This window comes from Puma concolor, chromosome A2 (genome assembly GCF_028749965.1).
Source record: "Puma concolor isolate L17-30 chromosome A2, mPumCon1.1.hap2, whole genome shotgun sequence".
NCBI lineage: Eukaryota > Metazoa > Chordata > Mammalia > Carnivora > Felidae > Puma > Puma concolor.
In genome coordinates, this window is record NC_141668.1 from 168,003,647 (window position 1) to 168,016,514 (window position 12,868).

The 12,868-nt window shown below is 53.0% G+C and overlaps 1 protein-coding gene across 4 annotated transcripts in view; it reads left to right on the forward strand.

The window, feature by feature from the left end:
* Positions 1-12,868, forward strand: part of RFX2 (regulatory factor X2) — a 92,328-nt gene that overhangs the window by 51,974 nt on the left and 27,486 nt on the right. For all 4 annotated transcript variants that reach the window (XM_086699336.1, XM_086699338.1, XM_086699337.1 and 1 more), the window contains exons 2-5: positions 650-762; positions 2,490-2,579; positions 4,479-4,558; positions 5,981-6,242. In XM_086699336.1, coding sequence (XP_086555462.1) covers positions 658-762; positions 2,490-2,579; positions 4,479-4,558; positions 5,981-6,242 — 537 coding nt within the window. In that variant the 5' untranslated portion in view covers positions 650-657. The remainder of the gene's footprint in view (positions 1-649; positions 763-2,489; positions 2,580-4,478; positions 4,559-5,980; positions 6,243-12,868) is intronic.

Below are 12,868 nucleotides of genomic sequence, written 5' to 3' on the forward strand. Positions count from 1 at the left end.
ACTTGAAAGATGTACGCATCTGGCTGCAAAGAAATACACTTTTATGCCCTTCTCGTGGGCGAGGATCTCCAGGAACAGAAAGCAGGACTTCTAGCCAGCCCAAGAGAAAATGCTTCTTTCCTCCCACTGTGTATCTCCTATCTTGGACAACGTCTGAAGATATTTTGGGTTGTCATGACTGGTGGGGGGTGGGAAGGGGAGAGGCGCTCCTGGCATCTAACGAGTGGAGGTCAGGGATGCCGAGGTCGGCCTGAAGGACAATCCGGCCCCGGTGTCCCCAGTGCTGAGGGGCAGAAACCCCGCCTTAGGAGAATGCACTTGTAGTTTGGGGTACCGTAGCCCGCCAGATGGCAAGCATCCATCAGGAGCTTGTGATTCACTGGATGGATGAGTAAACAATTGTAGGAGCCCTGGAAAGGACTGTCTGCAGAGCTAACTTTTGGTTTTATATTGGGAAAAACGTTTCCTGCCACCCCTCCCCACCCCCGCTGCTCTTCCTATGAGGCATTTGTGCCACTGGGTTCCCTTTCTTCCTTCCCCAGTATGGCCAGCCGACTTGCACGTGAAGTTTGAAGACCATAGGTAGTCACCACTTGGGCCTCCGTGGCTGCAGTCCCGCCCCACTCAACCTCTCTCCGCCTTTCTTTAGAACTGAGCATGCAGAATTCAGAGGGTGGATCCGATTCGCCGGCTTCTGTGGCTCTGTGTCCGTCGGCAGCAGCCCAGGCCCCCGTGGCTCAGCCTGTGCCAGCCTCCCCGCAGGTAACAGACCAGCCTGCCCGCTGCTCGGGGCTCAGGCTGTTCCGAGAAAGCCAGTGTGGCCTGGGGTGGGGGGGGGGGGGGCGGAAACGCCCCCACTTAGGTTTGGGAAAACACTTGAGGCAGCAGAGAAAGGAATCTATATTTTCCTGAACTGACATTACGGTCCCAACGCTGCTCCTGTCGAAATAGCAACCCCTCTGTTCTGTTCCCCCTGCCCCTCCATGTCACACTGGCTTTTTCGCTATTTGTTGCAAAGGCCCCACCAAGGACCCAACGCTACAAACTCAAAAAAGAAACTTGGCTTGGTATATTCCTATCTTTTAATGGACATTTTCTTATGCCTTGGAAGTACCCCTATTACACGGGGAAACCTTATGGATAAGGCAAAAGATCGGTTAAAATTCTACCATCCAAACGGATACGTTCTTTACAATTTGCGAGGAGAGAACTTCCACGTTAAGGCTCTTGCCTTCTGGATTTCTACCACGGCTGGAAACACACCATAGACTTAAACATAAAGTTAGCGATGTAGGACCACACCAAGCTGAAGGCCACGGAACAGACTGGAAACCTGGAGACATGCACGGAGGCCCCCTGTGGCCATGTGACCACCTACGAGTACGAATCCAAAAGTCAGAAGCATGACAGAATTGACAAAGGTAGAAAAGCCCCATAATTCAGCCAAAACCAAAGGGCAGACGTGTGAAAGCGGCTTGTTCATTTCAGAACAGATAATCAGACGTGTTTAAGCTTTCATTTCTTGCAAACACGCAGCCCCGGTGTGGGCCTTGGAAGCCTGTCTCAGGGCACCAAGGGGATGTGATCAGATTGAGTTGTAGCTAATTGACTTGTTTCCCTGCCCACTTGAACCTGACACGCCGGCCTTCCACCCCCGGCCGCCTTGGCTCCTTCTCGCCACACCGCAGTCTCAGGCCTGAGTGGCCCAGCCTTTCTCGGTAGCAGCCACAGGCTGGCTGGGGCCCAGGCCCTGCCTCCAGGGTCCTGCCATGGCCACCGCGTGCCTCCCAAGTTCCAAGGCTTCATCCCTGCCAGCAATGCATCCGGTCCCCGCAGCCACCCACGCGCCGTCCCTGGCCTCACCTCCCCCCGCCCCCGGGGTGCATTGTCTGCTCCCCGTGCAGACTCCCTGCCGCTGACATGGGGTGCTCTCTTTCTGGAAAGTTCCAAGCGCTCCTGCTGGTGGGCTTCCCTGCCTCCCCGCAACAGTGGGTGCCTCTCTCCTTGCCAGAGAGAAGAGTTCCTGCTGCCTCAGTTCCCCCAACGGGCTCTTCACGCTTCGCCTTCCAGCTTGCCCCGTCCAGCATAGCTTCCCACCGCGCTGGACACGTGCGGCCACCAGCCCCAGCTTGGTGCCAGGGATGGGAAAGGTGGTGTGGACAGCTGTCTGCAGGGTTCTTCTTATCACCCAGCCTCTCAGCCTGATGTCAGGGACAGCCCAGGCCACCTCGCAGACAGACCTGAGGGAGGGAGAGCTGCTGGGGGCAGGTGGAGGCGCATGTGCTCCTGCGTGAGAATGAGAGTATGTATGTGTGTGTGTGTGTGTGCGTGCGTGCGCGCACGCGCGCGCGCACTCCTCTCCTGCCAATCTCGCTATGTTTCTGGAAGGTGATGGTGGAGTAGATGGCGGTAGCCCTGGTTATAACCTGTATTTGCTTTAAGGACTAACCTCTGACAAGTCTAAATGTCCTTTTCTCCTTCCATTTTAGAGGGTGTTGGTCCAGACAGCGGGCTCGGCTCCCAAAGGGGCCCAGATGCAGCCAATCTCCCTCCCCAGGGTCCAGCAGGTGCCACAGCAGGTAACCATAGCCCAGGTGAAATGGGACACATCAGCACTGAGTGATCCGGTGCCCTCTCTGGACAATGCACCCTTTTCTGTTGTTGCTATTGCTTTGTCTTTGATATCTTCAGCTCTGTACCAGAAGGTTCTTTTGAAGGCTATGTTTAAAAAAATTTTTTAATGTTTATTGATTTTTGAGAGAGAGACAGACAGAGTGCGAGCAAGGGAGGAGAGGCAGAGAGAGGGAGTCACAGAATCCGAAGCAGGCTCCAGGCTCTGAGCTGTCAGCACGGAGCCTGACGCGGGGCTCGAACCCACAGACTGTGGACTGTGAGATCATGACCTGAGCCGAAGTTGGATGCTTAACCGACTGAGCCACCCCTTGAAAGCTATGCCCCTTGAAAGGCTCAGCCTTTCTCAAGGCTCAGCCCCTTGAAAGCTATGTTTAAAAAAATTCTTTTACTGCAGATAGTTTGCAACAAGCCAAGAAAGCTGATGATCTTTCATTCATTCAGAGATTCAGCATTTGGGGGGCAACCCAGCAGCCCGACGGAGCACTGGGGTGCTAAGGTAGACACGCAGACAGAGAGCCAAGTTTCAGGTTTGGAGGAACATGGAACCTCTTGGGGAGGCAATTGTCGTGCCCTCAGACGAGTGCATGACCCAGGAAGCACTTCCTGTGACATGAGGTTATCTGGCAACCGAGCTTCAGGGCCTGGGTGCACCAGCCACACAGAGTCGGCATGATCCGGGACAGCGGAGGGCAGAACTTTTCCAGAAAAAGCCAAATAGTGTATTTTTTGGCTTAGCAGGCCAGCTGCTGGACTCTGCCACTGTCCCACAAAAGCAGCTGTAGATGTACCCGAAGGGGCGTGGCCGTGTCCCAGGGAAACTTAATGTACAAAAAGAGACGGGCCAGATTTGGCTGGAGTTGGCGGACTTGTGCCCTGTCACATACGGAATTAAAATTAGTGCACGCTCCTGCCTGAAAGGACCACTGAGCATGATTGTGGTGACAGCTGAGACCAGAGAGCACACCTCTCTCCCCCGGCAGCTCCGGCTTAAATCTAAGCTGGTGAGTTTAGAGGCGCTTGTCCAGTAACTGCGTCAGCGAAAACGGGAGCAGGTTTTCGGGTCGTGGGAGAGAAGCGAAGGCTTCGGCAGGCCCGGCAGGGAGCCAGTGGCTCTGTCTCAGCTCCTTGGGGGACAGGAGAACAAGACCAGTGTCGTGATTCTAGAAGCTTCCTCTCTGTGGGGCCTTTGTCCCTGAGCAACTTGGACTGGCAGAGTGACTTCTGTGTTTCACCCAGTCCCCTAAGGCACAGCCCGCCCAGCATGTTAATCCCTAGAAGCTTCTCACGATCCATCGATTGTTAATTCCAGCACCACGCTGGCCTGGCCTGGCCTGGCCTGGTCTGGCCTGGGAGGTGGGAGTCAGTCCCATCCTGCCAACCCCACACGAAGGCTTAAGCGGTCACGATGACACCCAGCCCCAGATTTTTTCACCCCAAAAGGAAGCTGGATTAGGCATCCATTAAGGTTCCCTCCGTGGTGAGGTTTTCAAGGTCTGTGCACAGAGCTCTAGGTCTCCACCACCAGGGCCAGTGTCCCTGTCCGCGGAGGTGTGCCACGGCCACTGCCACAGACGAGGCTTCCCGGTGCCCCCGCTCCATCTCCCACTCCAGGCATGTTTCTCCTTCCAAGGACCCCGGCCCCTCTGGGGAGGGGTGCCAGGGCCGCCCGGCCATGTAGAGTATAACCGGCTTGCGCCCCCTGCCCTGTAGGGCGAGGGGTGTCTGACGCCCCAGATCGGAAACAGAGGAGTCAATGTCCACAAAAGGCCATGGAAGACACAGGCAGGCTGAACAGCAAGGGGACTGGTGTGTGTGACACGAGGTATCTGATGTTCATGTTCCAGGTCCAGCCCGTGCAGCACGTGTACCCCCCGCAGGTGCAGTACGTGGAAGGCGGAGACACGGTCTACACCAATGGAGCCTTGTACGTGGGTTTCCTCTCCCCTCGGAAGGGCCTGCCTGTCAGAGAAGCGTGGGCCACGTCCGGAACCTTCTCTCACGACTACCCCACCTTTTTCCATTTGGGGCCTGTACTCGCAAACTTCTCCTCCTCCCCCTTTGGGTGGTGTGGGAACCATTAGGACAGTCTGAGGGCATCAGAGCCCTGTGGAGATTTCAGAAATCACAGGCCTTTGTAGTTTTTACTGCCAGAAAAGGCAGTCTTTCAACAAAATGAAACGAAACGAAAACCTAATCCAGCTTTTAAGTCTGAAGGTTCAGTCTTCACAACCCAGAGACCATTTTTATCTCTGCCTTCTCATCCTTGCCTGTGTTCACCTCTGGCTCTTTATGAGGTTGCTAAAACTTGATTTTCCATTTGTCAAGGACTTCTAGAATGTTCTGCCTTCCAACTATGTGGCGCTCGGGGCAGAAAATGATACATTTCCCATGAAGCTCATTGCGCTTAAGACACGAGTCCCTTTGCCCATTTGCTTTCCATCACCCCCTTTCGGAAGTTGAGGGGTGGGCATGAAGGCTGGCGGCCGTGACGGCTGGAGCTGTGTGAGCTTCTGCAGCACAGCGCCGAAGCTTCCGAAATATGCACAGACCCTTGTCAGGACGTGAACAGGGCGTGAACAGCCCATGAAAGCTGAGCGAGGTCCGCAGGTCACCCCGTGCCCCTGGGCTCGATCCTGCGCTGCAGTTAGATAAGCTGTCGCCCTGGGGTGGGGTCGGGACAGGAAGGAGAGCACACTTCTGGGAGGCGGTCACAGGGGCCTCACGGCCACGCGGAAGGGCCAGCTCACGACACATCGCTACGCTTTAGTCTTTTACTGGGGTCAGCTCGACAGGAGCGAGCGGAACTTAAAACTTTGAGTCTCAAGCCGCATGGTTAATCATTTAATCCAGATGGTAAAGGAACATCAGGCAAATTCTTGGTATCGCTTAGAAGTTCTTTTAAGTATGCAATTTCATTTTGCAAACCTTTTCGTTCTGAAAGAATCATAGACTCTAAAGAAGTTGCAGAATTAGCACACAGCCTCCCCCAGGGGGGGCATCTTCCGTGACCGCAGCAGATACCAGGAAATTGGCTTGGGGATACACCGCCAGCTAGCCTGCGGGCCTCACTCCCGTCTATCGTCCTACACGCGTGCACGCTCTGCGCCATTTTACCCCACGAGTAGATTTCGTGTAACCATAATAAGACACAGAATTGTTCCATCGGTTTCGATGGGTCATCCCGCGATCCTTAATATTTTCAGAAACGATCGCTTTGAACTTTGCACTGCCCTGACCCCTCGTGTCTGAGTGACCCCGTAGGCGCGGTCTCCTGGGGCTCCGCCTTAACGTGGAGTCCTCCCGGACCCCGGTGAGACTCAGGAGGCACCTCCTCTCTTCCTGACAGACGGACGGCCTACGCCTACAACCCCGAGCCTCAGATGTACGCCCCGAGCAGCACAGCGTCTTACTTCGAGGCCCCGGGCGGCGCCCAGGTGACCGTGGCAGGCTCCTCCCCGCCGGCGGTCCCCTCCCACAGCATGGTGGGCATCACCATGGATGTCGGGGGGAGCCCTATTGTCTCCAGCGCGGGAGCCTATCTCATCCACGGGGGGATGGACGGCACGAGACACTCCCTGGCCCACACTTCCCGGTCATCGCCGGCTACGGTACGTACGAGGCTCTCCGGGGCAGCGGGGTAGACCCAGAATAGACTCCCCTCGGCAGCGGGGATGGTGAGTGAAAGGCAGCCTGGGGCACCGGAGCCAGAGCTCTGCGGCCAGGAAGGGCGCGTGGTCGGAGGCAAGCGTCCACCCCTGGGAACCAGGTACCCCGTGGTAAACAGAGAGGGTAAAAGGCCCCTCCCGGGCTGCTGTGGAAATTGCAGCCGGGGCCAGCGTCGCCGTGCTGGTGGGACCGCCACCCTTGGCGTCGCCCTCCCAGAGGCCCAGGCCCGTCTATCCCCGTGACCGCTGGACCGACCTCGGCAGGGAGCAGTCTCCCTCGGGAACTGCACCCCCTTGTTGCCGCCAAGGTCCTGCCCCAGACTCTGCCCCTGACCTGCTTTAAAAACATGTCTGCTCTCAGAGCCTAGTTTCCACGCTTACTTTTATTTTAGTTCATTTGGAAAATTAACACAGAGTAAAACTGACCCTTCTTGGCACTCACAGTGGTGCCTTTGAGACCCACTCACGTTATCACACGAATCCGTACTTGCTGCTTCTTTGCTACTGGGAAGGATTCCATTATACCGCAGCTCACCTATCCATTCACCCTTTGAGGGTCATTTGGGCAATTTCCAGTTTTTTGGTGATTATGAATAAAGCTTCTGTAAGTCCTCACGTACAGGTTCTTGTACGGACATACGTTTTCCTTTCTTCTGGGTAAATACTTACAAGCAAGATTGCTGGTTCACGTGGTAAGTGTCTGTTGAATGTGATCAGAAACCACCAACAGTTTTCCCAAGTGGCTGTACCATTTTGCGTCCCCCCCACCCCACCCCCGGCGTATGAGTCCCCATGCTCCACTTCGTCACCAGCACTTGATGTTGTCAACCATTTTTCATTTTCGACGTTCTCATAAGGTGTGTAGTGATATCTCACTGTGGTTGTGATTTGCGTTTTCTTAATCGCTAATGATGGTGAGCAGCTTTCTATGCGATTGCTTGCCTTTCGTTATATGCTCTTTGGTGACCTATCAGTTCACGTCATTTGCCTATTTTTTAACTGGGTGGTTTGTTTTCATACTGTGGAGTGTTGAGAGTTTTTTATATATCCTGGATATGAGTCCCCTGTCAGAGATGTGATTTGCAAATATGTTCTCCCAGTCTTTAGAGTGTCTTTCCATTCCAGATTGGGTAGAGCGTTTCCTCTCACTTCACTATTATGTTGGCTGTTTACATAAATTTAGAATTTTCTATATAAGTTTTAGGTCAGTCTGTCTATATCTACAAAAAAATTCATAGTGAGATTTTGATTAAACAATATTAGACCTGTAGATCAATTTGGGGAGAACTGACATCTTTACTGTGTTGGGTCTTCCCATCCATGAACATAGTATGTTTTTTCCATTTATTTAGATCTTTGATGTCTTACGTCAGCATTTTGTAATTTGTGGCATATAAATTCTGTACATATTTTGTTAGATTTATGCCTAAATAGTTTATGTTTTTGGAGCTATTATAAATGGTATTGATTTTTAATTTCAGTTTCCAGCTGCTCATTTTTGGCTGTTGGCCTCGCATCCTGCAGCCTCCCTGGACTCACTTATAAGAGCTGCAAGAGTTTTTTGTTGTCTGCGAGTGGGAACAGTTTTACTTCTCCCTTTCCAATCTGGATAACTTTTATTCCTTTTCCTTGTCTTTTTGCACTAGCTAGGACTTCCAGTACAGTGTTGAACAGGCGTGGCAAGAGTGGACATCCTTGCTTTCTCCCCAGTCTTAGGGGAAAATCTTCAGTCTTTCACCACTAAGTGTCATATTGGCTCTGGGTTTTCATAGATGCCCTTTTTCAGATTGAGGAAATTCCCCTCCATCCCTAGTTTTCTGCAAGTCCTTATCATCAATGAATATTACTTTTGTCAAATGCTTTTTCTTCGTTGATATGACCATGAGTGTTTCTTCTATAGACTGTTCCTGTGACAGATTACGTTGACCGATCATCAATTAGGAAGTAACTTCCTCTTTTGGTGTGGGGCTAACCTCCCAAAATAGAAGGTGATGTTCCTGCCTCATCCCTGTCCTTTTAGTCCTGATGTGCTTTGGGGTCACTGACATCAGAGAGCACTCCCTCCCGGGTTTTGCGGCCCTCTGTGTCCAGAGTGCTCTCCAGGACCCAGTTCTGTGGACAGGGTGGAGAAAAGTCACTTGTTCTCTAGAGGCAGTAGCATGTGGGGTGGGGTTGGTCCTGGCTCACCAGCTCGCACCTCGCCTCGCTCAGTCCCTTCCACCCGGCAGGGCCTGGGTGGCCACTTGCAACCACACGTTTACTCCCTCGGAGGACTGGCTGCAGGGATGGGAGTTTAGAGCGGATACTGATGAGAAACATTGCTCACAGACCACGTTAACTGTCACGAACCTGACAGGTTGGAAGTTAGTAAATTGCATCAGTACGTAATAGCAGCATATACTAGGGTCGCGGGTCACAGATTTACTGAGAAACTACAGCGTTCTCTATGGTCCACGCTATCCTGTTGCAAGCATATGTGCTGCCCAGGGCCTAGGCCACCCGGCCACTGTGGTTTGTCGTCCAGTCGCTTCAGAAGAATCGTGTTTTTAAACCAATTGGGAATCCAGGAATGGGCTGTGTTTTGACACCCCTCTCCATGCAAGCCCCGGAGAGTGATCGTTCCAGAAGACGATCTGGTTCCCGATCCTGCCTGCTCGCTTGATTATCGACCTGTTTTGGCACAGGAACATGTCACACGTTTGCAGCAGGGATCTGTGGGACTTTCCAGGAACCACAGAATTAACCCGAGGCTCCTGCCCCCGGCACTTGACGCCTGCCAGCTTTGCCCGTCAGAGTTTTGGGACTTCGAGTTGATTCCGAGAACAGAGGCGGAGGCTGGAGGGAATCACCCTGCGGCCTTGAGGAGAGGTTTCCGACTTCTGTGGTAGATTTTCTTGAGTCTCAGTTATTTCATCGGTATCTTGTAAAACTGAAAAGTGAGTTGCCCGAATGGTGCGTTTTCGATAAAGCCGCTTAGCGCTGCACTTTCTTCAACCACACCCGACAGAGGTTCTCCCCCAAGAGGCCTGCCCCTGCCACTCCAGCCCAGGATTGGCCCTTTGGGTCGTGTCGGGGTGGGGGGAGCCGGGGGCCCTCGGGCCGCCCGGGGTGGAGACCCTGCCGCTCCCTCCGCCCACAGGGCTCTCGGGCTGCAGGCAGTCATGCCGCACAGTCGGGCGGCCCCCGTGGGCCACACCGTGGGGACCGAGGAAGGGAAACGGTCCGGCCAGTTTTCACAGTAATAACACAGCACTCCTGTCCGTGCGGGAACCTGCCATCGCGGTGTTTCATTGGGGCCTAGGTCCGGCCTACTGAAGGGTAAGCCGCCGGTGGCCAAGTCCCACTTGACCCCTCTGGGTGGTGTCTTCGTGAACTCTTAGCTTCCAGGAAAGCAGGGTCCTGGCTCACAGGTAGCGGCGGAGATCGTCAGATCGGGATGGTGTCTGCCCGGGCCACGCGGCTGGCCTTCCAGCACGTGCCGCGCCGAAGCCAGAAGGGTGAGAAGTGACGTCGCCTCTGAGAACAGTGTCAGGCGGGCTCTGAGCTTGCTCTGGTCGCGTTCCGGCCCCGGAAAGAACTGGCATCAGCTTTGTGGCGCCTGCTGTGATTTTCAAATGTGCCTAAGACTTGAGATCTGCCTAAGACTGCCATGATTGCTTCCTCCTCCAGAGGAAGAAAACCCTCGTGCGCTGGGTTTGAGAAGCCACTGGGGATCGGCAGCCCAGTCCCTTGGGACACTGAGTCGTCTTCAAAAACCCTGAGATCTCCTTTCCAACATGAGAAATGGCGATATTTAGGGCCCCGGACCGACGGCTCCAAGTTCCACAACGCACACCCCGGAGACACGTCACTTGAAATCATAGGAATTTCTCTACCGGTGTCATCAGAGACTCAGCTCCGGCTTTCAACACACAAGCGAGCCTCTCGGCCCCGAGCACCGGCACACGTGAGTTCAGAAAAGCCGAATCCCGTGTACTCCATCCAGCTCATCTGCGCTGGGTCAAGGCCAGGGGAGACCGTGAATGGAGCGTCCGTGGCTCCCGCTGTGTGGCCTGGCCTCCCAGTCTCACGGTGACCCTTCCAGGTGGCCCGCGGGGCCGGTGTGCCACCCACACAGGTCACAGCTCACGATGGATCATCAACCACGGAAACGTCTTCTCTATAGCCTGCCAGTGAAGATGCGGAACACCTTAACTGCACAGCGACCTCACACGCATCGCAAGCATTTCCTAGAAGCTGCCTCATCCTCTGCACATCAGAGCTTTTGCCCAACGGCCAGAGCAAACCCTTTGGGAGCAAGCGCACGTTGTTTGATGAAGGAATTTTGCCGATAGCGCATCCACTTTTTTCTCTGACTAAAAAAATATTTATCATCACTTTTTTTCTTTAATAGACTCCTTTTTTAAATAATTTTTTAACTTTTTTTGGGGGGGGGAGAGAGAGACAGAGCATGAGCAGGGGAGGGACAGAGAGCAAAACTGACACAGAACCTGAAGCGGGTTCCAGGCTCTGAGCTGTCAGCACAGAGCCCAACACGACAAGGGGCTCGAACCCATGAACGCAGGATCATGACCTGAGCTGAAGTCCGATGCTCACCGACTGAGCCACCCAGGCGCCCCGACTCCTTTTTTTTAAGCGCAGTCTTAGGCTTACAGAAAAATTGAGCAGGAAGTACGAGAATCCCCGTAGCCCCCCCGCCACCAACACACACACAGTTTCCCTTATTAGCATTTTGGGTAAGTTTGGTAGGTTTGTTACCCCAGTGAGCCAATCTTGACACACTGTTATTATTAACTAAAGCCCCTAGTTGACATCAGAGTTCATGCCTGGTGCTGTGCCTTCTGTGGGTTCGGACACACATTCAATGACATCATCACCCTTTTTTAAAATTTTTTGTTATTGTTTTTAATGTTTATTTTTGAGAGAGTGAGAGACAGAGTGTGAGCGGGCAAGGGGCAGAGAGAGAGGGAGGCACAGAATCCGAAGCAGGCTCCAGGCTCTGAGCTGTCAGCATGGAGCCGGACGCGGGGCTCGAACCCACAAACCGTGAGATCATGACCTGAGCCAAAGTTGGACTTAGCCCCTGACCGACTGAGCCCCCCCCCCCCAGGCGCCCCCGACATCATCACTTCAGAATCTGGTTTTGCGCATTTCTCCGTAAAGGCGGGGAGCCCTACCTGCGTTTGCTCAGGAGCACCGCTTTGAGACGGATCTGAGGTTTTCATCTCTGGTCTCCTCTAGTGACAAAAGTAAACCATGTGAATGTCCTCCTGGAAAACATTCTTCTGTGCTTTTTCTGAAAAGCCTCAATTAATTTACTGGAGAAGCCGTTGTTCCTGTGCAGAGCGACACAAACCCACGTGGGAGGTCAAGGGCGACTGTGGACAAATGGGTCGTTGATCTAATAAAAGCTTCTTCCACTCCCCGCCCATTTCTCATTTTTCTGGTATTTTCTCTCACGGCTGTGTATGCAAAATGACCACAGCGTGTGACTCTGGACTGGATCCCGGGCCAGAAAAAGGACAGGAGTGCAAGGACCGTCACATTCTAATGAGCCCTTTCGGTTGGCTGAGCGTGGTGAGTGGGGGTTGATTTCTGGGTCTTGGTCCTTGTGCTGAGGTCACGTGAGACCTGGTTCCGTGGTCACGGGAGATGCTAGCATTTCAGGGAGGCTGGTGGAAAGGGTCTGCGGGAATTCTTGGCACTAATTTTACAGTGTTTTTGTACGTCTGGAATTATTTCCAAAGGAAAAGTTTAAAATTTTGAAAATTGATTAAGAAGTAGTACTCTATTGTTAAAAGTTCTAGGAATTGGGGCGCCTGGGTGGCGCAGTCGGTTGAGCGTCCGACTTCAGCCAGGTCACGATCTCGCGGTCCGTGAGTTCGAGCCCCGCGTCAGGCTCTGGGCTGATGGCTCAGAGCCTGGAGCCTGTTTCCGATTCTGTGTCTCCCTCTCTCTCTGCCCCTCCCCCGTTCATGCTCTGTCTCTCTCTGTCCCAAAAATAAAATAAACGTTGAAAAAAAAAAAAAAGTTCTAGGAATTATAAGAACTAAACACGCTAGCTGCTAAAAATGATTACCAGTAGAAAGACTGTTTCTGTGGCAGGAAGGACAAGAGAAGAGGGAGGCTTGCTGTTTTAGGTACCTTTTCCTTCTAGTGAATTCTTTTATTTTTTTTTAAATGTTTATTTATTTTTGACAGAGACAGAGACAGAATGCGAGTGGGTTAGGGGCGAGAGAGGGAGACACAGAAGCAGAAGCAGGCTCCAGGCCCCGAGCTGTCAGCACAGAGCCCGACGCGGGGCTCGAACTCACAAGCCGTGAGATCATGACCCGAGCCGAAGTCGGACGCTCAACTGAATGAGCCACCCAGGCGCCCCAAGTGAATTCTTAACCACATGCATATGTTACCTTATAAGTTTTCTTAAGTTTTTTAAGTTTTTTTATTTATCTTTTAATTTTGTTAATATTTATTTTTGAGCAAGAAAGAGAGAGTGTGCGCATTTGAGTGAGGGAGGGGCAGAGAGAGAAGGAGACAGAATCCGAAGCAAGCTCTGTGCTGTCAGCGCA